Genomic DNA, 26,522 nt, shown 5'->3' on the forward strand with positions numbered 1-26,522 from the left:
AAAGAAGAAAAAGCTCTCTCCCTGTGTATTGAACGCTATATCCTTTTTTGGTATGTTGCTTTTCATACACAAGACTGGAGCAGCCCGAGCTTGGTCTTATATTTGTCACTCCCTCTTTAACCAAGGTAAGGCGTCCTAATAACTCTACTCCCACTTTTGTATATGGTGATAAATGTTGGGATGACTTTCCTCGACGCGAGTTTGAACATATTTGTGTCTTTCTGCCCTCAGAAAAATGTCCAAGTCACTGAAGAAAATTGTGGACGAGACTCGAGAAAAAAACCTCCCAGAAGTGGAGATGTGCGACAGAGGCATTTCGAACATGTTGGATGTACCAGGATTGTGTAAGAACACATTTATTCATTAACTACGAAAAAACTGTTTTTGAGCATCAAAAAACTATTTCAGTGCTAAGACACGCCCCTGCGTTTTACAAAAAAAAGTGACAAAAACAAATAGATGCTGAAAGAATGCATTATTACCAAGGCCAAGTTCTACTAAATCTGAAACGATAGCCTAAAATTTCGCTTGTAGTCAATTTTCATATATTATGCTTTGTTAAAAAAATAAGTAAGTATAAACAGATCTAATGGTAGCGTATTTGGAATATGTTGCTATTAATGTTGCCTTGATTCTTGAGTTTGGACTATTTTAAAGGGTTCCGGTTATTCAAAACCACATTTTTATTTCCTGTTGGTTCAAATTTTTGTGTATTTGGGGTCCCCATAAGTCCAGAAAATGTTTACTCAAACCTTAGAGCACAGGTGTCAAACTCGAGACATGGGTGCCATTTATGATATGCCACATCGCTTTTTGTGGCCCCTGGGAGCCTGAACATATAAATAAAGCACTGGCGAAGTTGGTAGAGTGGCTGTGCCAGCAATCGGAGGGTTGCTGGGGTTCAATCCCCACCTTCTACCATCCTAGTTACGTCCGTTGTGTCCTTGGGCAAGACACTTCACCCTTGCTCCTGATGGCTGCTGGTTAGCGCCTTGCATTGCAGCTCCTGCCATCAGTGTGCAAATGTGTGTGTGAATGGGTGAATGTGGAAATACTGTCAAAGCGCTTTGAGTAGCTTGAAGGTAGAAAAGCGCTATACAAGTACAACCCATTTATCATTTATCATTTATTTGTATTCTTTCTTTTTTTTTTGATGGAAAAGTACTGCATAAAATGTCATGTCTTTTAAATAAAGATGACCGATAATGGCTTTTTTGCCGATATCTGATATTCCGATATTGTCCAACTCTTAATTACCGATTCCGATATCAACCAATCCTGATATATACAGTCGTGGAATTAACACATTATTATGCCTAATTTTGTTGTGATGCCCTGCTGGATGCATTAAACAATGTAACTTTACCATGAATTGATTAACGTGGACCCCGACTTAAACAAGTTGAAAAACGTATTTGGGTGTTACCATTTAGTGGTCAGTTGTACGGAATATGTACTGTACTGTGCAATCTACTAATACAAGTTTCAATCAATCGATCAAAAACAAGGTTTTATAAAATAAGAGAACCACTTCAACTCCAGTTGAACTCACCGCCCATCTCAAACTCGGGTTTGAGGTGGGCGGGGTTGGGGGGGGGGGGTGGGGTTTGGTGGTAGCGGGGTGTATATTGTAACATGGCACTGCCATATTTATTATTGAAGTCACAAAGTGCATTATTTATTTTAACATGCCTCAAAAGAGCAGCTTGGAATTTGGGACATGCTCTCCCTGAGAGAGCATTAGGAGGTTGGGGGGTGGGGGGTAGAGGGGTTGTATATTGTAGCGTCCCGGAAGAGTTAGTGCTGCAAGGGGTTCTGGGTATTTGTTCTGTTGTGTTTGTTGTGTTACGGTGCAGATGTTCTCCCGAAATGTGTTTGTCATTCTTGATTGGTGTGGGTTGACAGTGTGGCGCATATTTGTAACAGTGTTAAAGTTGTTTATACGGCAACCCTCAATATGACCTGTATGGCTGTTGACCAAGAATGCCTTGCATTCACTTGTGAGTGTGTCAAAAGCTGTAGGTATAATGTGACTGGGCCGGCACGCAAAGGCAGTGCCTTCAAGGTTTATTGGCGCTCTGTACTGTTTCTACAGCGACGTTTTAAAAAATCATAAATTTTACTTTTTGAAACGGATACCGATCATTTTGAAACCGATATCGATAATTTCCGATATTACATTTTAAAGCATCTATCGGCCGATAATATCGGCAGTCCGATATTATCGGACATCCCTACTATTAACCGCAACATGTAATTGTAAAAAAAACCAACAACAACATGATTTGTACATTTTCATAATGTGCTTGTTCTATTTTTAAACCAAGAAAACAATTTGAAGTTGTCTTTATTTTTAAGTTATTGTGCCGTGATTTTACCAGTCCGGCCCACTTGGGAGTAGATTTTTCTCCATGTGGCCCCCAATCTAAAATTAGTTTGACACCCCTGTTGTAGGGTGTCCCCAGCTAAATGACAGATAGTTAATAGTAATGGAGTATTATTGGGTCCATTTTTACACTCTGTTACATTAATTAACATCGATGAGGTGGCGACTTGTCCAGGGTGTACGCCGCCTTCCGCCCGAATTCAGCTGAGATAGGCTCCAGCACCCCCCGTGACCCCAAAAGGGACAAGCGGTAGAAAATGGATGGATTATACATGTGGGCCCATAGATATAAATGCTGTTAAATGGGAGTCTGTAGCTTAATGCATGTCATACTGGGGGTCATATACAGTAGCTTTGATGTTGCAAGCTACTTTTTGCCATGGAGCTTGTTGTGTAGCTTGCTACAATCTCTGGGGATAGCTTCCCCTCTAGCTTAGCTATATTTAATTGAGAGTAACTTGTAGCTTAGCTTGCTCCATTTTCCAAGTAGCTTGCCTATCACTGCCAGCATATAATAATTACAGCATGTCAGCAGCCAAATTAGGAGCCTTTTGTAACCCATTTTGAAATGGTTCTATTATCATTTAGATTCCAAATAATATATTGTTATCGCAGGAGGCTGCAATATATATCGCAATATCGATTTTAGGCCTATCCCTATTTCCTGCTTGTCAAAAGGTTACGTATTCGCTGGGGTTTGTCTCTTTGTTTGTGAGTAGCTCAAAAAGTTATCAGAGGATTTTGATGAAACTTTCATGAAATGTCAGAAATGAGATCACAAACAAGTGATTAGATTTTTGGGGTGATATGGATCGCCGTTTTCGATTCAGGATTTTAAAAATGATTATGCAATTATTGTGCACTTATGCGTTATCTATTTGGAGAGATAGAGAATGAGCCGCTGTGGCTTTTTATGAATGTCTTTAATTAACCTCTTAAAGCCCAAGCTGTTTGTTTACATGCTTTTTTTAATTTCTCTTTGCTATTTGGGCTTATTGGACCCTAATTAGAATAAAAACTAAGAATCATCTTTTGATATGATGTACTTAGTCCATAAGTAACAAACGTATACTTCATTTTTAGTGACATGCTAATTCTTATTTTTACACTTTTTTCCCCCCAAATTCCATTGTATGTTATACTCTTCTGACACCACCAGATGACAGTATAAGTGTCCACATAAGCACATAAGACCCCAATTCAGTGGTGTACACAATTTTGGAAATAAGAGCTTAAAGGTGCTGTCCACGCATGTGGCCAACTAAGCCTTTAGAAGTTTTCAATGCCAGTTTGATCGCGACACATTGACAAAATATTTTTCTTTGGAAAATTTGATTGACAAACTCAGGTATTTTTCCACAGAAACATTGCAACGTTTAATATGTTTGGTTTCACTCATCATGTGATCAGTCCCCACGCAGCCTTTGTTTAGAAATTAAAAAGCTCATTGTTTGTTCCTTGTCTTCTCAGTCACTTTGTCCAACATCACTCAGTTGGTCCTCAGCCACAACAAGCTCACAGGTAAGCCACCTAAAGTTATTTTAAGTATGTTTAATGCAATGTTCTTTTTTATTATTTTAATTTTGATGAAGGGCTGCAGCTATTGAACAACTTACTAATTGGATTTTCTTCTGCAAATGAGTCGGTGTAATGTTCGTTTATTAATGTATCAAAATAAAACTAAAAGTAACAGTTCGTTTTCAAATATTGTTTTCAAGACCCAAAAACGGAAAAAAGAATAACTACCATATTTTTCGGACTATAAGGTGCACTTAAAATTCTTTCATTTTCTCAAAACTCGACTGATCTACTGTATCAAAAGTGGTGCTTAGATCCAGCAGAACCAACTCTGTAAGCTTTTTATTATCTAAATTCCACCTGATGTCGTTTAAAATATTTAAAACTGCTGCCTCTTTACTGTGGTTCTGAAAGGCAGGTTGTTGGGTTTACTCGGCCAAGTGCATCAACCAAAGCAAAAGCGATTGGGTATTGTTAGCAGATAACTTGTGGTAGGGGACTACATTTGCCTGTTGCTCAAACCTAAACTCTAATTTTAAGACAAATAATGGAGTCAATGTTTTGAGTCATGATTGCCAGGAGATGGAAGCACATACTCTATATCACCAGGAAGGTGGATTTGTTTTGGGGTTTTTTAACCTGTGGGGGCCCTAAATTTATTTTTGGCAGGCCCCCAAAAGTAAGTGAATGTATGGGTAACACTGGGTATTTGCCATTCTCCATGTCTGTGTAAATAATACAATTTATTCATGTTTTCTCATTTGTTTTTCTTTTCCAGTGGTTCCTGCTAACATCTCAGAGCTGAAAAATCTGGAGGTCCTGAACATGTTCAACAACCAGATTGAAGAGCTGCCAACTCAAATTAGTAGTCTTCAGAAGTTGAAATGCCTTAATCTTGGGTATGTCACACTGCCAACTAGTCATTATTAAGTACTTATTAATGCCTTATTCGGCATGGGCTTATTATAACCCTAACCCTCTAACCCTAACCAAATAACTCTAAATTAAGTCTTTGTTACTTAGAATATGTTCCCCTAGTGTCCAAAAAACTCTAAATTAAGTCTTTGTTACTTAGAATATGTTCCCCATACTAAAGTGTTACCAAAAACATATAACTTTGTCTTGAATTGGAAAAAAAAAAAAAAAAAAAAATTTTCACTAAAGAAGGGTTTGGTGAATGCGCATATGAAACTGGTGGGGTTCGGTACCTCCAACAAGGTTAAGAACCACTGCTTTAAGACCTACTCAAGACGAGATGTTAAAATTTGTGTTCACAACTGTCGAATGCCTCTGCCAGATCTAAATGTGCCATAACAGCATGAGACAATAAAAGTAATTTAATAATACTGTAGTAATATTTGGGAAGGGTTAAAAATGTTTACATATAATAGTGTTGAAATCTGATCACATGATTACAAATGGGTTGTGCCCCAAATGCTTAAAAGACTTGCTAACATACATGTAATCCAAACATATACAATATCGTATAATTATTAGACAAATGGGCAATTCGTTTCTAAGTCTTAGATGTTCTCCTCGATGATAGCATGTTTTTTAAACAGTCTTGCTCAAAATTTACAGATTTACTTGTCAGTCCCTAAAGGCGTGTACTACATTCTGTGCCGTGAGTCCATCCATCCATCTATTTTCTACCGCTTGTTCCTCTCAGTGGTGGGGGGTGCTGGTGGTGGTGGGAAGGTCCAATGTCCAATGTTGCAGTTTAATAGCATGTTATTCAGATCTACACAACTGGCTGCCCGGGGGGCAAATCCAGCTCGGGAATGACACCATACCGGCCCCTGAGTTCTGTTCAAAACTTGGCAGACAAACATTTTAGCAGAAAATTCCTAAAAACACTGGAGTGCCCCTGTTGTATAGAGAAACTTGGATCACTGTAAACACATGAGCAGATCCTCGCATTGACATTTGAATCTTGCTAGAAAACAGAACTTTGGGGTCCAAACTTGTGATCCACATAACTGAGGTGTTCCTCAAGGCACCCCTTTAAATCCTCTCCTTTTTGGCAGTTAACATTTCATTTCGTAATGTGATTTATGTAACTAAGTTGTTGTTGTTTTAGCTTGTTTACTTCAGATACAGTCAGTAGTCATTTGTTCAACTTATTTCGTTATACTATTAGGGTTCCTAAAGGTTCCATTTTAGGTCCTCTCCTTTTCACCATTTGGGCTATTCAACTCGTGGCCCGCGTGTTCAGTACAAAAAACTCATGAGAGACTCATGTTTTTGCAGCAGTTTCTTAAAAAACACTAGAGTGCTGTCATAGAGAGACTAGCTTTTTTGCAGTAGGCACTTAAAAACAGCAGACCTCTCTTGTAACTGACAAAAGAAATAGACCAAAATCACTCAATGTCTACTGTAGAGGACACAGGTTCTCTGGTTCTCCGGACTATAAAAAATGAAAATAATAGTGAAGGGAGATGTCCGGCCCCCCGATCCTTAGCTTTTTGGAGATGTGGCCCCCAAAGCAATTATGGATCGCTGGTGTAGTATATTTGTCAGAAAACTAGTTGCAGCAGCAACACATTAGAGCACAGGTGTCAAACTCAAGGCCCTGGGGGCCAAATCTGGCCAGACGCATTATTTTATGTGGCCCGCGAAAGCCTGGAAATAATATGCGTTAATGAAGTATTTTCTTACTAAATATATTCTTCCTTTCCCTTTTGACATTAAAAATCATAGGGATCGAGAAAGTTTACGTTCACGTCGTGATCCCTGCAAGTAACCGCGCTGCTCTACTCCATGGCAACGCGGCGAAACAAAAAACTTTCAACTCGGGTACCCTCCCGTTCTGGCGTCCAGGGGCAGTCTGGGCGGAGATCTGGTAGCAACACTGCTGCCGGTCTCCAACCAAGAATACTGCAACTGAACGTTGAAGGGCTCACAGATGCCAAAACATCCGTCATCGAGCACATGGCCCACACCACCCAAGCCATGGTCATCCTCCTTCAGGAAACCCACCGCCCAACAGCGGACAAGCTAGCGATCACCAACTTCACGCTAGCTGGGTCAATCCTGAGCAAGAAGCATGGCCTTGCCACGTTTGTCCACAACGATCTGAGCTGGACCCTCGCCGATCGATCACCGGACAACTCCGAGATCGAGTGGCTGCGAGTGGACGTTGGCGACATCAAAATTGTCAACGTCTACAAACCACCACCCTCACAACTCACGCCAGTGTCACTGCCAGTGCTTGAACCACCGTGTGTATATGCTGGTGATTTCAACTGCCGGCATACACGGTGGGGATACAGTACCACCTCACCGAGCGGGGAAACTCTTTCTGACTGGGCAGAGCGCAACTCGCTCAACCTTCTCTACAACCCGAAGGGCCCAGCCAGCTTTCACTCCGCTCGGCATAACACTGACACGAACCCTGACCTGGCTTTCGTGAGTGTCGGTGTGGACACCCAGCTCCCCGACAGACGTGTTCTAGGAATGTTCCCCAGGTCGCAACACCGACCGTCGCTGATATCGGTGCCCGACCTCGTGACAACAGTTCCGAGCGGACCGATGAAGCGATGGAACTTCCGGAAGGCCAATTGGAAACTCTATCGCCTCCATACCAACAAGTCCACACGGTGTCTCCCACCACCAGACACACCCAACGTGGACGAGGCATACCAGGACTTCTGTAGGGCACTAACATCTGCAGCCAAAAAAGCCATCCCACGCGGCCGGCGTAAGAACTACAAACCATGCTGGGATGGCGAGTGCGAGACCCTCTACAGCGCCTTCCTCCGGGCTCCCTATGGCCCGGAGGCTAACAATTCAGCCACTGCCCTTCTTTCCACTCTTGGAAGGAAGAGGCACCAGCGCTGGAAAGAGGCAGTCCACTCCATCGACTTCTCGCACACTAGCCGTATCGCGTGGAGCACTTTGAACAACTTGACTGGTAGGTCTGAGCGCGCACCCCGAACATGCCCCGTTACCGCAAATGCTATTGCAGCACAGGTTGTGAAAAACGGGGCATATACCGGGATAAATCGAGATTTTTCCCGGGCGGTGCGCCAGGAAACTGCAGACCTCTGGAGGACAACAACATCTAGCGAGTGTAACATCTCCGGTGAGTTTTCACCGGAGGAGTTCACAGCTGCCCTCCAGTATACCAAACCAGGCAAGTCTGCTGGGCCTGACAACATCTGCCCAGAACTCGTGCTCCACGCTGCCCCTGCAATGAAGTCCTGGCTGAGAGTTTTCCTGTCTTCTTGCCTGCGCCAACTCCGGATCCCCAGGATTTGGAGAAGGGCCACTGTTGTCGCTATCCCCAAGCCGAACAAGCCAAAGGATGACGTAACGAGCTACAGACCAATCTCGTTGCTCTGCGTCCCCTTTAAAATCCTCGAGCGCCTGATTCACGCCCGTGTCGAGCCCATCATAGACCCCCACCTCCCCCGGGAGCAGGCGGGTTTTCGACGTGGGAAGTCCACGGTGGATCAGGTCGCCCTCCTTACCCAGGACATCGAGGACTGCTTTGAGGCGAAAAAGAAGGCCGGTGCCGTCTTCATAGACCTGACTGCTGCCTATGACACAGTCTGGCACCGCGGCCTCACCTGCAAACTTCTCCGCCTGCTTCCAGACAGGCACATGGTCAAAATGATCATGGAGCTTGTCTGGAACCGCAGCTTTACTCTCACCACCAGTAACGGAGATAAAAGCAGGTTGCGGCGCCTGAAAAATGGCGTCCCCCAGGGATCTGTCCTGGCTCCCCTCCTGTATAACATCTATACATACGACCTGCCTGCCACAGTCTCACGGAGGTTCGCATACGCAGACGATCTCGCGCTGCTGCACTCCGACAGGGACTGGCAGGCCTTGGAGGGAACTCTAAGCCAGGACATGGAGACTTTAGTGGCTTACCTCCATAACTGGAGATTGAAGCTCAGCGAATCCAAGACGGTGACACAAGCTTTCCACCTATACAATTGGGAAGCGGATCGTGAGATCAGGTTCGAGGTGCGGAAGCCGGATGGGGCTTCCCTTACCCTATGCCGGCCTCGTCCTACACCTGAAGACCCTCGCCCTGACCCTAAATACCTTGGGGTCACCCTGGACAGGTCGCTCACTTTCCGTAAACACCTCTTGGCAACACGCAAGAAACTCAACACCCGCGTCTCACTGCTGAGACGGTTGGTCGGGTCCGGTTGGGGTGCCGGGGCAAGAACTCTGCGAACAGCAGCACTTGCCCTGGTCTACTCAACTGCTGAGTACTGCGCACCTGTCTGGGCGCGCAGTGCTCACTCTAAACAACTTGATGTCCCGATCAACGAAGCCTTGCGTGTTATCACTGGATGCCTGCGCCCCACCCCTGTGGAGCTACTGCCCATCTTAGCAGGCATCCAACCCGCTGAGCTTCGTCGCCAAGGTGCTGTAGCAACTCTGGCGGGCCGGGCAAACATGGATGAGAACCACCTGCTCCATGAAAGGCTCACACTCTCCTCAGAGCCAACGCCCCGCCTCCCCTCCAGAGACCCACTGGTACCAGCCGCCCTGAAGCTCCTGCAGCAATGCAGTGACAACAACATCAGGGCGGCTCACTGGGCGAATCACAAATGGAGCACGGACCTGGAGCATACCATCTCCTCCAGACTCCGTGACTTCATACCTGACACCGGCTCAATACCAGGCCTCTCACTACCACGAGTGGCCTGGGTGAGGCTTAACCGCCTCCGAACTGGTGTCGGTCGCTTTCGCTCAAACATGTTCCAGTGGGGCTTAGCACCTAACGCGACGTGTGAGTGTGGCGCGGAGGAGCAGACTGCCGACCACGTGATCCTGCGTTGCCCGATTTATCGTGCTCCTAATGGTTTGCGTGGCCTGGCGGACCTGGATGACTGCTCTGTGACCTGGCTCACTTCTGTGTGTCCTGACATATGAACGGGAGGGCCCCCCGGGCCTGGGGTGGTAAAAGGCATAGACCCTCGGCGTCAGGTCCGGGTGCCGGAAAACAGCTGCCCATACGATGAAGAAGATTAAAAATCATGTACTGCATGCAATTGCATATCTTTTAAAATTCAATATCATCAAAATCAAAATATTATATTTTCATGTATTCCCAAAAATGTTTTTGTTAAAATAAACATAGATACTGTGCTTAAATATCTGCTTTACTTATGATTTCAAAACAAATTATCCATCAAATTGTAGACTGTAAAATTGACAATAGATTTTACAGTTAAATTCCGCCGACTGAGTTTTTTACCATACAATCAACTTTGGTACTGTTTTTTTCCATATACAGTAAGACACTAAAACATTAAAAAACAAACAAACAAAAAACATTAAAACAACAAGAATTTACATTAAAAACAAAACAAAACTGGCAGCTCTGTTGCTTGAATTTTACCCCTAAAAACAGTGGTATTGTTTCTCCATTCCATTCCATTTTTTTTATATGCTGTAAAAACCCCACTGCTTTTACTGTAAAATTCTGGTGACTGAGCTGCCAGATTTTAAAGTAAAATGTAATTATTTTTTTTGTTAATGTATTATATATATATACACATGTATTCATATATTACTCATTGTTAAACGCGGCCCTCTGAGGGCAAACATAACTGCGATGTGGCCCTCAATGAAAACGAGTTTGACACCCCTGCATTAGAGGTTATTATTTTGCCAAATATTTTGTGTACATCAGTACAAGTTACAGTCTGTCCTCATTTTTACTTGGATAGTTTACTGTCTTTGTCAAAGCATTGGCTCATATGTTGATTTCTGCACAGAATGAACCGCCTCTGCAACTTGCCTAGAGGCTTTGGTTCCTTGCCAGCACTTGAAGTTTTGGACCTCACCTACAATAATATGAACCATAACTCCCTGCCTGGAAATTTCTTCTACCTCAGTGAGTACATGCATGCACAACAACACTCATACACACCAGTGTTCATATCCTTGACTAATGTTTTATGTCTTAGCGTTCGTCAACGACCTAATTTCCCCTGACTGAAATAAGACGTGAACTAATTAAAACAAATGCACGTTGACAAAATTTACTTTTTAGTCAAAGAATAAAAACATGACGAAAATGGTGACCATAATGAAATCCAATCATATTTAGTTTTGTTGCTGTCAAAATTAACACTGTCACACACACATAGCTAAGAAAAAGTAAGTTATTTATTACAAAGGTGTTCAAACAACATGGGGCAGAGCAGCCGAAAGCTTTAGGTATCGTAATGACATATTCTCTGGTACCAGTGCAAAATCAGTACTTTTGAAACGGTGTGGGAGCTTAAAGGGGAATTGCACAAACTGTTGAACAGTTAACATTGGTAATGCAAGGAGGCTAAAGCTAACTTAAAGAGGAACTGCACTTTGTTTGGAATTTTGCCTATAGTTCACAATCATTATGAGAGACAAGATGATGAAAGTTTTTTGGTTTTTTTTGCACTCCAACATATAAGAATCGGCTCGTTCTGGGTGGCTAGCAATGCAGCTAATGGGAGCAATCATTTCTACCTCAAAATCACTTTAAAATGCATTCAAAAACCGTCAACAATACTTTATTTGCGTTCCATAACCTGTATAATAACCAAACTGTAGCGACATTGTTATTATAAGAGCAAACACTGAGGAACTCTTTTTTTTTTTTTTCTAGCATAGTAACACATCGGCGTGCTACGGTATTAGCCGTAAAAGCTAACTACGGAAAGAGACGTCAACACGAAACATGTTTGAGTTTGTAATGCACAACATTGTGATAGGACAACAATCTGTACTGACTGAAAAACATGAACAATCATGTTACAGTATCTGAAAAGTATTATTTCATGTTTTGTTTGTACACAGCTAGCCAGACAGCATATGTACTGTAGTTGTAATAACAAGCATGACGTGCTGCGTGTATCATGGTCAATATTAAAGTGACTTACTCGATGGACAGTTGTCTGTTTGGTCCAGCTAGCCATTGACGTTTTTTTCTGGTTTATTAGGGGTACGCACTCCATTTATGTCAAAATAGCTTGGCTCCAAGTTACACATTTACAACGCCAAAGTCACTTTCACCTCACTCTCCCGGCTTCTGTCTGCTCCAACGTCTCAGTCTTCCTACGTGCTGCCTTCTAGAAGAAGTTGTTCATCTTCACTCAGCTTAAAAGCTATAAGGTTGTGAATCGTCATTTATTTTATTCGGGATGTCATATTATCACATCAGTTGTAATTGATTAATTATAATTATATTTAGTGCGCTATGGTTTTGAATCGCGTTGATTACATTTTTAATATCTTTTACTGTCTCTGAATGGCTGCGACTGCGTGTTTCAATCAATCAATCAATCAATCAATCGAAGTTTACTTATATAGCCCTAAATCACGAGTGTCTCAAAGGGCTGCACAAGCCACAATGACATCCTCGGCTCAGATCCCACATCAGGGCAAGAAAAAACTCAACCCAATGGGATGACAATGTGAAACCTTGGAGGGGACCGCAGATGTGGGGACCCCCTCCCTGGGCGACCGGTGCAATGGACGTCGAGTTTCGTCGCCCTCTTCGTATACTTGACCTGTTGGGGGTGTAATAAAATACACCCTGAATTGCACATTGTTTGGTCATTGTGTTTGGGCCTGTTTAGCAAAAGCTGATTGGCTCCCATTGTAGTTGGGCGGGCAAAGGGAAGAGCAATGAATAGTGGAGTCTTTGGTTTTCGTTTCTTCTTTGCAACACAGACTCCAGTGCTCGTGAGTTGTTGGTCCAATCAAAGTGAAATTTACTTTCAAAAATGTTCCACTTGCAACATTGCTGAACCATACTTGCCAACCCTCCTGATTTTCCCAGGAGATTCCCGAATTTCAGTGCCCCTCCCGAAAATCTCCTGGGGCAACCATTCTCCCGAATTTCTCCCAATTTCCACCCAGACAACAATATTGGGGGCGTGCATTAAAGGCACTGCCTTTAGCGTCCTCTACAACCTGTCATCACGTCCGCTTTTCCTCCATACAAACTGCCTGCCGGCCCAGTCACATAATATATGCGGCTCTTACACACACAAGTGAATGCGAGGCATACTTGAACAACAGCCATACAGGTCACACTGAGGGTGGACGTATAAACAACTTTAACACTATTACAAATATGCGCCACACTGTGAACCCACACCAAACAAGAATGACAAACACATTTCGGGAGAACATCCGCACCGTAACACAACATAAACACAACAGAACAAATACCCAGAACCCCTTGCAGCACTAACTCTTCCAGGACGCTACAATATACACCCCCGCTACCACCAAACCCTGACCCTCCCCAACCCCGCCCACACACCACCTCAAACACCCTCCCCCACCATCTCCCGAATTCGGAGGTCTCAAGGTTGGCAAGTATGTGCTAAACATAGAGTGGTATGCCTTCTTTGTAAGAAAGTGTTTGCTTGTCATTGAAGCAGCTTACCACTCAGTTGCATTGCAGCTGTGGTGGAGATGTTTACAATTTAGCAAGTCGTAGCATTAGCTGATCCCGTGTCTGAGCAAAGCCTCAAAGCCTATGAAAAGTACTTGGCCTCTCCGAGGAAGAAAAAAACTGCTTAAGGTCACCATACCCACTTTGTCTTCTGTGGCCTCCAAAAAGTCATGGCTTGATTTTTTTCATTATCACTTTATTCTTTGAGGATGAACATTGATATTTTTGATGTTCTACTGTAATTTGATAGGACTGTTTTATGTACCATTGTTTATATTATCTGAAGCTGATGAAAAATAAGTTCAAGTTCACATTTAATGTTAGCTTTTTTCAATTATCAGAACAATGTTTTACTAGTTTTTGATGTGTTAACTTTAGTATTTTATATTGCACTAATATTTTATTTTAAGTAATTTGCTTCGACTGCATCTGTTTGTTGAAAACAATGACTTCATGGAGCCATTTTTTTGGCTTTACCAATCTTTTGATTTGCCACAATTATGTAATAGATTTAAGATTCAAGATTGTTTATTGTCATATGCACAGTTAAACAGACAGTTTGCCGTATAATGAAAATCTTTAAATGAAAATACCTGCAGTTAAGAGCTTTCCTCAGCATTTCTTTTAGTTGTGATTAAAAATGAGATTAGATTAATACCATAATCTGAATAATCACAGTTTTTAAATCACTTGACAGCATTAGATTTTGTATTCATTATCCAAGTACAATCTTTACATTTACCAATTTAAAGCCTTTTATGAACCATGAAGGAAATGTCAACTGGAAAATGAACCTGTTTTCATTGACACACATTAATTGTGATGCTTGTTTTACAGCAACACTTCGTGCTCTGTATCTGAGTGACAATGACTTTGAAGTCCTGCCAGCTGACATTGGGAAGTTGGCAAAGCTGCAAATAGTAAGTTCTTTTGAACATACTGGGAAATTGGCATGGATAAAAATACAACTCAAGTTGCTTATTTTTTCTGTGATAAGAACTCCCAGGTCGGACAAATCAGACAGTTTTCCTGACTGATAGCATTCACTTTAATTTGTGTACCACAATATTGAATGACATATGGGTAGAGTCATGATAAGATGTTATTAGAAATAATCAAAGAACATAAATACTGCATGCCAACGTTCTGTGAGGGTTGCTAAGGTGTTTCGGGGTTCTCATGCGTCCTGAAAAACCTGGAAATGTTCCAGTCATGGAAAGTGTATGCAAAATGAGGAAACAAAAAGGGTTATCCTAAAAAAGAAACAAGTCTCTTCCCCTGCTTTGTAAACAAATGCAAACGGCTAAAAGGTGTCACCTGCTGTCACCTTATCTTCTGGTAAACATTCAGGCGCATACCAGCCGATCAATTTTGAATACAAGTGCTTCCAATAGCTTTGTCGCTAGATCGATCAACCTTTAGCGATGTAAAAAAGAACAAACTCTAAATAAGAAGAAAATAAATGAGCTCCTACAAGAAATAGAATGTGAACGCAAACACCCCACCCCATTGCTAAAATACCAATGTTTAATGACATTACAGTAAAGGCGTAGACATGCCTTTTAAAATAATACACTACAAATTATGTAAAATTATTTTGAGGATATCTAAGGGTCGGGGCTGCCCAGTTTGGGAATAGTGTATGACCTCTGTTTATCAAGGGAGACACATTGTGCCAAATTGTAGCCCATTTTCACCACCCTGAATTGTTGATACAAGACCAGCAAGACAGCGTGCATGAAATTCACTTACTGATTTTTCAATTTGTTTCTTACCCAGTTGAGTCTTCGGGATAACGATCTTATCTCACTGCCAAAGGAGATTGGGGATCTGGTTCAACTCAAGGAGCTTCACATCCAAGGCAACAGACTGACTGTCCTTCCACCTGAACTTGGTACTGACTGAACTCTGATCAGATCAATGATGGTCAATCTAACTTGTGCTTTACAAAGCTATTCATGATACCTCTTTTTGGGCGAAAAATGTATAGCATTTAGTGTAGTCTGTCAAAGGAACGAACAAAACATGTTCATATGATGTAATGCCAAGTTCAACGATGACACGACAAACAAATTAAGTCTTTAGAAGGGCAAAAAAAAGGCAAGGATCTGAAACAAATAATGCATTAGGATAATAAACACAGGAAGGCAAACAGCACGTTGTATTTGATATTAAATATCTAAGAGGAAAACGCCACAAGCTTTAAATAAAAAATAAAGAAGTAAAAGAAAAACATAATTGAGCAGATGAAAGGCCAGGGAAAAATAAGAGAACCAGATGAGATGACCAACAGATGCTTCAACAGAGCAACAAGTGGCCAAAATTCTACAACCAAAGGAGGTGGCTGTGTGGTTAACAAGGCATTTATTCCACCCACTGTATGGTGAAAACTACATCACCACACTTATCATCATCATCATAAAGTTAACCAATAAAAAACACAAAACTGCACAGCTCAATTTTTGTTTCATCTGACCACAGAACTTTCTTCCAGAAGGTTTTATCTTTGTCCATGTGATGTCAGATGAATCAAAAATTTAGCTGTTTGGCCACAATACCCAGCAATATGTTTGGAGAAGAAAGGGTGAGGCCTTTAATCCCAGGGACACCATTCCCACTGTCAAGCGTGGTGGTAGTATTATGCTCTGGGCCTGTTTTGCTGCCAATGAAACTGGTGCTTTAAATGGGACAATGAAAAAGGAGGATTACCTCCAAATTCTTCAGGACAACCTAAAATCATCAGCCCTGAGGTTGGGTCTTGGACGCAGTTGGGTTTTCCAGGGTGTTCCAACAGGACAATGACCCCCAAACACACGTCAAAAGTAGTAAAGGAATGGCTAAATCAGGCTAGAATGTCTAGTTTTAGAATGGCCTTCCCAAAGTCCTGACTTAAACGTGTGGACAATGCTGAATAAACAAGTCCATGTCAGAAAACCAACACATTTAGCTGAACTGCACCAGTTTTGTCAAGAGGAGTGGTCAAAAATTCAACCAGAAGCTTGTGGATGGCTACCAAAAGCGCCTTTTTGCAGTGAAACTTGCCAAGGGACATGTAAGCAAATATTAACATTGCTGTATGTATACATTTGACCCATCAGATTTGGTTACATTTTCAGTAGACCCATAATAAATTCATAAAAGAACCAAACTTCATGAATGTTTTTGTGATCAACAAGTATGTGCTCCAATCACTCTATCACACAAAAAATAAGAGTGGAAAAAATATTTGGAAACTCAATACAGCCATGACATTGTTCTTTACAAGTGTATGTAAACTTTTGATCACGACTGTAAATGCGGTAGAAAATTGTGGATGGATATATGTAATGTGTATATAATAATACATATGTATATTTTAATATATATAGCATTTATGTATATATGTGTATATATGTACCATTTATTTATATATATGAAAATGTTATATTTTTCTGAATTGTGTTTGAAAACAAATATGAGATGTGTATTTTGTGTGGCATCCAACCATCTGCTTTCTGTAATCATCTTCAGGGAATCTGGATCTGACTGGACCAAAGCAGGTTTTCAAAGCAGAAAACAATCCCTGGGTCACTCCCATTGCCGATCAGTTTCAACTCGGAGTCTCCCACGTGTTTGAATATGTTCGCTCTGAGACCTACAAATAGTATGTACTAGCACACACACACACACACTTATACAGTAAACACTGTCTTTAAATTTAAAAAGGAATAGAACACCCTATTTAATATTTACTATCAGAACATGTAAATGCAGGACATAATGTTATATATTCAACACTCTGTATGTTTATTAAGAGCTTTAAATTAACCAACAATTCAAAGCAAGCTCAAAATGATATTACAATGTCCCTTGCTCGTTTCTCTGTAATACCTCTAAACCTGGGCTGTAGGCTGGAGTTTCAGGGACTTTATTTATTTTCAGAAACTGTACAGTAAAAATACCACAAAACAGCGAGCGCGGCAGAGGTGAGGTAACACGGACAACTCCATCGTCTGATACAGGAAGGCAGTCAGTTGGAACTTGTGTGGAAAAGAGACACCCCTGTGGCAGAGCACTCTCTGCCGGCAGGAATGCGGAAGTTGACGGAATGGTGGGCCGTGAAGGTGAACACCTGCCTAATTTCCAGTCTCGGACTCACGTAAGGGATGATCAAACACTTGCCAAAATTCGGACAGGAACAGTGAGCAGCAGAGGTACGGCCGATTCTTACAAATGGCAAGAAGCGAGCCCTCAGTGTGGCCAGTGAGGAAGCTGAGATTGAATGCGCCTTTGGCTCGTTCCAGGGTGTAGGTATGTGGTTGTTGATCAAATATGAGAGGGCGGTGAAAAATAAATTGATCACATAAACCAAAATCCCCAGAGGACCTGGAGCTTGAGAGGAGGAGGAAGAGGAGGAGGTAAAAGGCTGATGTGGAGGGCTTACCTGGTGGGGTTCTGGGAGCTGCAGAGACTAAAGGCCCAAGGTGCAGAGCTCCTTGAGAGCCAGGACCAGGGACAGTTCACCTGCAACTAGAGACTCTTCAGGAGTGTGATTTTACTGGGGAAAATAACTGAAATCTGTTTTTTCTGACCTGATGAGGCAATTTTTCCCACCATTTTGTAATATTTCATAGTTCTAATACACACAATTACACTATCTGTTTTACAGAAATTCTTAAAGGTGCCGTATGTAATAATGTGACCAGAAATGGTACTGCAATCACGATCTGTAGTCCCCTCCCACTCTCCATGACTGAGGTTGCCAGATACGCAGCCAAAACCGAATCCTAGTCCAATTATGGTGGGGCTCTGGGAGCTGGAGAGACTAAAGTCCCAAGGCACAGAGCTCCTTCCGAGCCAGGACCAGGGACAGTTCACCAGCAACAAGAGACTCTTCAGGGAGTGTGATTTTACCTGGGGAAAAATACAGAAATCCGGCTTTTCTGACCTGATAATGACGCAATTTTTCCCACCATTTTGTAATATTTAATAGTTATAAGACACACCATTACACAATGTGTTTTATAGAAATTCTTAAGTGTTGATTAATTTAAAATGTGTTGAACTCAATGTTGTTGATATATTATCTCAGCCTACCCCGGTAAAATAACCCTACAATAGCTGTTTATGCAAGAGCGCACACCGTAATTAATGTATGGTAATCCAGAGACACTGATTTACTGCATTAATTTTAATCCTGTATACTTAAAAGTATCTTATATTTCTGTCTCTCCTCAGTCTCTACGGTAGACACATGCAGGCCAACCCGGAACCTCCTAAGAAGAACAACGACAAAAGTAAAAAGATCAGCCGGAAACCACTGTCAGCAAAAAACAAATGAAAGAAAAATAGAAATGATGGTGGTTTGACACAACTGTCCATTTCCAAACTATTTGTATTACAATAAAATGTATCTAATATCTTGCCTTACATGTAGTCAAAAACTAAGTACCGTATTTTCCAGACTGTAAGGCGCACTTAAAATCTTTTTTTGTCCTCAAAACTCGACTGTGTGCCTTATAACTCGGTGCGCCTATTTTACGGAATACGTTTGGTTGAGCTTACCCTCCTCGAAGCTATTTTATTTGGTACATGGTGTTATGATAAGTGTGACCATTAGATGGCAGTCAAACATGAGAGATATGTGTAGACTGCAATATGTCTCAAGTAAACACCAACATTTTAAATGTTCCATTGAAAATATAGAACATTACACACGGCGCTCAAAAATCTATCAAAATGTTTTAGTACGACTTTGGTAAGCTATGAAGCCGCACCGCTTGATGGATTGTACTGTGCTTCAACATACGAGTATTATTTAGGTGCGTGTATAGGGTAATATTACCTGCCGTTTTGTTTCGCAATATAATGCAAAAGCAACTTTTCTTACCTTCTGGTACCTGCTGATCTGTATTTGGGATCTGCATAAATCCTGAAAAATTGCACGCGTCCACGCTAACGCCGTAGTCGATGAGGTTCTTATTTTTCCTCTATCTTCTTGTTATGGGACATTCATCCTCTGCTGTTGCCATTTGTAGTATAAAGTAGTGTAAAGTTCTTACTTATAATTGTCAGTAAACTTGCCATGAAAGCGCTAAAACATACGTGAGTTTACATTATTCACCCAAGGAACTTTAGTTATTAGAGTTCTGGTCGGACGGTTTTTCACAGGACACATTCCTGGTGTTGTTTCCGGATGAGGAGATGGTGCTCCGTTATTGATTGAAGTAAAGTCTGAATGTCATTAAAACAGTTAATTCCATCTTGTGACACTTCTTCCACTCCCGTCCTTGCACGCTACACCGCTACAACAAAGATGACGGGGAGTAGACGCTGCCGAAGGTGAGCCACAAAACGGCGCATCCTGAAGGGATTGTCAGAAAGCGGCTTGAAGATGATCTGTAAAACATAATCTATGCAACATTTTGACCAAAGAACCACCATTACATGTTATGTAGACTACAAGGAAGTGTTTTCAATTTAGAAAAAAAATAACAATAATATGACTCTTTTAATGCGCCATATAATCCGGTGCACCTAATATATGAAAAAACTTCAAAAATAAACCATTCATCGGCAGTGCGCTTTATTATTATTTTCCTATGGTCCGGAAAATACGGTAATACATCCTGTACTTGCATACAATACTTTGATTTGTAATATACATTTTTCTCACGCAATTTCAATGAATGTGTTGTGTTTTTTTGCTGTCAGAAACATAATAAAAGCTTTTTCTTGTCATTGTAGAACATTTTATCTCTGTGCTGTTTGTTGAAGAAACACATTTCCTTTCACATTAACACTTTTACAGTATCAATTTTCTGCATCCTCGAAATTGTAGTTACTGTAGGTTATAAAACAAAAATCTATCCACACATCATCATAGCAGACTGAGGCATGAGGATTACTGCATCCATTCGTTGTGTTTTGTTACTCCGCATCTTAAAGGGGACCTATGATGAATTTAATCTTTTCTGACTAGTAAAATGTTACGTTAGATTCTCATGTTAAACAATGCCAAAGCGTCAAATCTTAAAGTGTCATGCATTTGGCTGCAAGTTTGCATGCCACTGCCTGCAGAGTTTTGGGGTACTTTTTTTTAACAGTGGGGAATCACAGAGGAACATGCATACCTGCAGAAATATAGCAATAAAATATTGCATAAGATAACAAATTTAAAGTAACATAGCAAACAGGAAAATTAGACTGCAAAAATAGATGTAGAGCAACATTTTATAACATTAGTTTAGTATTTGTTAATGTTCTAACTTCTCAGTTTTTTGATGTGTTATTATTTTAAATAGAACTCAACTACATAATACAAAAAGAAAAAATACATATGTATTCAAGTATATCATGTACTTAGTAGAAAATGAGGGGGCACCCGGATTTGAACCGGGGACCTCTTGATCTGCAGTCAAATGCTCTACCACTGAGCTATACCCCCACGTTGTAAAATAATGTTCACTGTTCCATAATAATACATATCAATGCCGTATGTTATTACATTTTATGTGATGTAATGATCTTTGAAACATATCTTAATATACAAGTAATAAATAAACCACAAAAGCTAAAATGTAAGTCAAGGCATTGGAGAATGGGCGACATTGACTCATTTTGATGCAACAAGTGACGTCATTACAGGATATGACGTCTTGAAAATGCGACACATTTCAGTGTATTGAAAAGAAAGTGCAAGAAGCCGAACCACAATGGTACATACTTTTTAATTTGTACTGTCCTTTATCTACACTACCTTTATTTTTTCAACACAAATAACGTTCGTTGTATGTTTAGCTGAATTTATAATGATTTGTTTGTACGTTTGTTACATTTTCGGTCATTTTTTGTGAAAATGATTAGTCATTCGAGCTAATGCTAGCTAGTAGCATTCAATCTGCGGGTTTACGTTCGGTTTGTAACTCCAAAATAATTAATTGCGAAATTCTAACCGTTTTATGTGGTTTCTTTTTTTATTTCTATGTTAGAATTCTCGAGGTGTCCGATCTCAGATGAAAGACATCGTACCTGTGGCAGGCTTGTGTGCACAGGGGGATTATGGAGTACATGATACCCTGCGTAGTGGGTAAGTCCTACCTACACATAATAGTAGAGGAATGATTATTAAAGTAAGAAAAATAAAGATTGTTTTTTTACTTATTAGTTTCAGCAGTGTGAAGAATGACATTATTCCTGCCCACCCACTGGAGCTGGCTGAAAAAAATGTAAGTAGCTGAAATACATGACAGAAATGAATGGTAATTATGTTTTTAAAGATATTGTTGAAATGGAATGGTGTCTAAACCATTAGAATTAATGGCAATAACCTTGTGAAAATAGACAAATGACACCTATTAGCAGATATATTATCTGGCGTTTTCTTTCGCAATATTATGCAAAACCAACTTTTCTTACCTTCTGGTACCTGCTGATCTGTATTTGAGATCTGCATAAGTCCTGAAAATGTGCGCGTTTCCGCCATTGTAGTCAATAAACTTCTTCTTTTTCTCTATTTTCTTGTTATGGGACATTCATCCTCCGCTGTTTCCATTTCTAATATAAAGTAGCGTAAAGTTGTAACTTATATCTCGGTATGGAAGCGCTAAAACATACCGGTGTAGTGGGTTTACATTATTCACCCACGGAACTTTAGTTATTAGAGTTCCGGTTGGATGTTTTTTCACGTGACACATTTCCGGTGTTGTTGTGAGCCACGGATGAGGAGATGCTCCTCCGTTATTGATTGAAGTAAAGTCTGAATGTCATTAAAACAGTTAGCTCCATCTTTTGACACTTCTTCCACTCCCGTCCTTGCACGCTACACCGCTACAACAAAGATGACGGGGAGAAGATGTTGTTGAAGTGGAGCCACGAAAATAAGACCGCCCACAAAACGGCGCATCCTGAAGCGACTGTCAGAAAGCGGCTTGAAGATGATCTGTAAAACATCATCTATGCAACATTTTGACCAAAGAACCACCATTACATGTGTGCCTTTTGTATGAAAAAAGACCTGAATAGACCCGATCTTCGGCAGTGCGCCTTATAATCCGGTGCGCTCTATGCTCCGGAAAATACCATATGTCAAAGTATTGTTTCTTCAAGTGCAAAATAGTAACAGTAAATATGTACGCTATTCTTCTGGGACTCTTATTTTGTTAGCACAGACAGACAGGACGCAGCGCACATCGATTTTATTGTGATTTGACAACTTTGAGTCTTGTCAAAAACATTATCCCTTTTGAATTGATATTGAAACATTTTAAAGGTATTGATCCATAGTTTTATTATCTTCAGTTCATTTCAGTTACTCTGTACAAAATTATACAAATAAGCTGAATAAAGTGAGCTGAATGTGCGATAATTGTGCATTAAACGGTTCAATGAATGGTGATTTACATTAGAGATGTCCGATAATGGCTTTTATGCCGATATTCCGATATTGTCTAACTCTTAATTACCGATTCCGATATCAACCGATACCTATATATACAGTCGTGGAATTAACACATTTTTATGCCTAATTTTGTTGTGATGCCCCAATGTAACTTTACCATGAATTGATTAATGTGGACCCCGACTTAAACAAGTTGAAAAACTCTTAGTGGTCAATTGTACGGAATATGTACTGTACTGTGCAATCTACTAATACAAGTTTCAATCAATCAATCAAAAACAAGGTTTTCCAAAATAAGAGAACTACTTCAACTCCAGGTATGGAAAAAAGTGCCAACATGGCACTGCCATATTTATTATTGAAGTCACAAAGTGCATTATTTTTTTTAACATGCCTCAAAACAGCAGCTTGGAATTTGGGATATGCTCTCCCTGAGATAATCCTAATACCCACTACAACTATGGGAAATACTATACTTTGACTTTCACAAAGTGCATTATTTTTAATTTTTTTTAAAAATGCCTCAAAACAACAGCTACAAAAACAATGAAGGCACACAGCTTCAGTCCAGAGTATACTAGAGCATACTTGCCAACCTTGAGACCTCTGAATTCGGGAGATGGGGGGGGGGGACGTGTGTATATTGTAGCGTCCCGGAAGAGTTAGTGCTGCAAGGGGTTCTGGGTATTTGTTCTGTTGTGTTTATGTTGTGTTACGGTGCGGAAATGTGTTTGTTATTCTTGTTTAGTGTGGGTTCACAGTGTGGCGCATATTTGTAACAGTGTTAAAGTTGTTTATACGACCCCGTCAGTGTGACCTGTATGGCTGTTGACCAAGTATGCCTTGCATTCAATTATGTGTGTGTAAAAGCCGCATATATTATGTGACTGGGCCGGCACGCTGTTTGTATGGAGGAAAAGCGGACGTGACGACAGGTTGTAGAGGACGCCAAAGGCAGTGCCTTTAAGGCACGCCCCCAATATTGTTGTCCGGGTGGAAATTGGGAGAAATTCGGGAGAATGGTTTCCCCGGGAGATTTTCAACACGGGCACTGAAATTCGGGAGTCTCCCGGGAAAATCGGGAGGTTGAAACTGATACCGATAATTTCCGATATGACGTTTTAAAGCATCTCTAATTTACATTTTCGGAAATCACAGATAAAACATAGTGTCATAAATGTTTATTTTCTTCCAGTTTGAGCTGAATCAAGACAAGATGAATTTCTCTAGCCTCAGGAACATCCAAGGTCTTCATGCCCCTCTCAAGTTGCAGATGGAGTATAGAGCAGCGAGACAGGTAACGATGCTGACGTTCTGCATATTTTGACACCCACTACTTTTTGTATGTTGACATTAGGGCTGCAACTAACGATTAATTTGATCATCGATTAATCTGTCGATTATTACTTCGATTAATCAGTTAATAATCGGATAAAAGAGACAAACTACATTTCTATCCTTTCCAGTATTTTATTGAAAAAAAACAGCATACTGGCACCATACTTATTTTGATTATTGTTTCTCAGCTGTTTGTAAATGTTGCAGTATATAAATAAAGGTTTATTTAAAAAAAAATAAAATACAAAATTTTTTAAGCCTCTGCGCATAGCATAGATCCAACGAATCGATGACTAAATTAATCGACAACTATTTTTATAATCGATTTTCATCGATTTAATCGATTAGTTGTTGCAGCCCTAATTGACATGTATGTCTCTCCTCCAGATCCAGCGTCTGCCATTCTTGCAAAGCTCCAACCTGGCACTGGACACGCTCAGAGGAACTGATGAGAACATCGGCTTTGAGGACATCCTCAATGGTGACAAGCATGTTTTAGACCCCCCTTGTCATTCATTTAGTCATGTCTTGACATTACTCTCAACTCGGGAAGCAACAATTGACCCACTTTGACTATGAATCATGATTAAATATGTCATCGATATTTAATGGCAAAGGCTCCGCTATAAATTATGCTGGTACGTTATTTTCGGCACAACCTGCACAGAACAAAAATGTGATATTACGTACCGTATTTTTCAAACCATAGGGCGCACTGGACTAAAAGGCGCAATGCAGATGAGCCGATTCAGGTCTATTTTCATACAAAAGGCGCACCGGATTATATCAAATGTTGCATGGATGATGTTTTACAAACCATTTTCAAGTATCTTTCTGACAGTCTCTTCAGGATGCGCCGTTTTGTGCTTTTTTTTTACTTAAATCAATAACGGAGCAGCATCTCCTCATCCGTGGCTCAATAATGCAACATCAACCCCGGAAATGTGTCCCCTGAAAAACCGTCCGACAGGAACCCTCCAATAAACTTCCGAGGGTGAATTATATAAACCCACTACAGTTTTTAGCGCTTGGATAGCTAATCTACTGACCGATATAAGTAAGAACTTTACGCGACTTTATATTAGAAATGGCAACAGCGGAAGATGAATGCCACGTAAGAAGGTAGAGAAAAAGAAGAAGCTTATGACTACGGTGTCAGCACGGACTACAATGGCGGACGCGTGCACATTTTCAGGACTTATGCAGATCCCAAATACACATCAGCAGGTACCAGAAGGTAAGAAAAGTTGGTTTTGCATAATATTGCGAAACAAAACACCATATAATATGTCTGCTAATAGGTGCCATTTAGCAGTCCTTATACACACACCATAATAATACTTGTATGTTTAATGCGCCGACAATCCATCAAACAGTGCGGCTTCATAGCTTACCGAAGTCGTACTAAAAACATTTTGACAGATTTTTCAGTGCCGTGTGTAATGTTCTATATTCTCAATGGAACATTTAAAGTTTTGGTGTTGCTTACTGCCATCATACTGCAGTTTACACATATCTCTTATGTATGACTGCAATCTACTGGTCACACTTATCATTATATTATGTACCAAATAAAATAGCTTTGAGGTCGGTAAGCACATCCAGAATGATGCCGTACATTAGGCGCACCGGGCTAAAGGCGCACGGTCGATTTTTGAGAAAATGAAAGGATTTTAAGTGCGCCTTATAGTCCAAAAATATGGTGTGTATATATAGTTAATAAAGCAAGTGTAAAACACTATCATAACATCAGGAGCATGTGGAATAACCACTATGCCATGCGATGTAATTATGTGCATTCCAGTTGTTATTAACACAGCATAGAATGGATAAATAGGCATGGATGACAGTAACACTTGAGTTTATCACCCACATGAGTAACATTTTCCTCTGGGGAATCAATAAAGTTAATCTTAGTCTCATATTATTATTTTAATCTAAGGTTTTGTTTATATTTATTCTTATGTTATTTGATGACTGTTATTTCCAACAGTAATACATAACTCCTCAGCATTTCTAAAGGATGTCTGTGATTTTATACATTTTAGTTTTTTAATCAATACGTAATAATCGTGAAACCGTGATTATTACTCAAGACTATATAATCTGACAGACCGAAGCGATGATCGTTGCATTCCTACTCTCAAGGCATTATTTGTTTGCTTTCAGATCCAACACTGAGTGAAACGATGGGTGAGCCACACATGATGGTGGAATACAAGCTGGGATTTCTTTAGAAGATGATCCATGTAGGTTTTTGTTTGACCGCCACATATTTTGTATGATTTTCAAACTCAATGGCAGATATAATAAATGTCTTTAAAAACGTTCACGTTATCACCTTTTTTTGATTCAACGTTGAGGAAGTGTTTTTTAACTAAATACATCTGATCAGATTGTTAAATTTGCATCTCATGAAAACAACTACTCACAATTTTGGCGTCGATCAACATTTTGGTACAAACTACAGACTTTGTCATGGG

The 26,522-nt window shown here is 40.6% G+C and overlaps 2 protein-coding genes and 1 non-coding gene across 3 annotated transcripts; 2 read left to right on the plus strand and 1 right to left on the minus strand.

The window, feature by feature from the left end:
* rsu1 (Ras suppressor protein 1) lies at positions 1-20,041 on the plus strand. Its single transcript, XM_062022095.1, has 9 exons — positions 1-125; positions 232-344; positions 3,857-3,907; positions 4,683-4,803; positions 10,648-10,766; positions 14,160-14,242; positions 15,102-15,216; positions 16,833-16,965; positions 18,540-20,041. Exons 2-9 carry the CDS (start codon positions 236-238, stop codon positions 18,640-18,642), a joined length of 834 nt encoding a protein of 277 aa, XP_061878079.1. The 5' UTR covers positions 1-125; positions 232-235; the 3' UTR covers positions 18,643-20,041.
* A 635-nt stretch (positions 20,042-20,676) lies between these two features.
* trnac-gca (transfer RNA cysteine (anticodon GCA)) lies at positions 20,677-20,748 on the minus strand. Its single transcript has one exon. It is a non-coding gene; the product is annotated as a tRNA-Cys (tRNA).
* A 142-nt stretch (positions 20,749-20,890) lies between these two features.
* Positions 20,891-26,369, plus strand: pomp (proteasome maturation protein). Its single transcript, XM_062022096.1, has 6 exons — positions 20,891-21,019; positions 21,293-21,390; positions 21,469-21,529; positions 23,897-23,998; positions 24,427-24,520; positions 26,209-26,369. The coding sequence occupies exons 1-6, from the start codon at positions 21,017-21,019 to the stop codon at positions 26,274-26,276; spliced, it is 426 nt and encodes a 141-aa protein (XP_061878080.1). The 5' UTR covers positions 20,891-21,016; the 3' UTR covers positions 26,277-26,369.
* The last annotated feature ends 153 nt before the right edge of the window (positions 26,370-26,522 follow it).

This window comes from Entelurus aequoreus, linkage group LG15 (assembly GCF_033978785.1).
Source record: "Entelurus aequoreus isolate RoL-2023_Sb linkage group LG15, RoL_Eaeq_v1.1, whole genome shotgun sequence".
NCBI lineage: Eukaryota > Metazoa > Chordata > Actinopteri > Syngnathiformes > Syngnathidae > Entelurus > Entelurus aequoreus.

What these genes read in the sequence shown, in the direction of transcription:
- pomp (XM_062022096.1), top strand. An exon ending in TGGAGCTGGCTGAAAAAAAT is followed by an intron (nt 21,530 to 23,896) that starts GTAAGTAGCTGA and finishes ATTTTCTTCCAG; the next exon opens with TTTGAGCTGAATCAAGACAA. An exon ending in AGTATAGAGCAGCGAGACAG is followed by an intron (nt 23,999 to 24,426) that starts GTAACGATGCTG and finishes TCTCTCCTCCAG; the next exon opens with ATCCAGCGTCTGCCATTCTT.
- rsu1 (XM_062022095.1), top strand. Translation starts at nt 236, where the DNA reads ATGTCCAAGTCACTGAAGAAAATTGTGGACGAGACTCGAGAAAAAAAC. An exon ending in GTTGGATGTACCAGGATTGT is followed by an intron (nt 345 to 3,856) that starts GTAAGAACACAT and finishes TTGTCTTCTCAG; the next exon opens with TCACTTTGTCCAACATCACT. An exon ending in CAGCCACAACAAGCTCACAG is followed by an intron (nt 3,908 to 4,682) that starts GTAAGCCACCTA and finishes TTTCTTTTCCAG; the next exon opens with TGGTTCCTGCTAACATCTCA.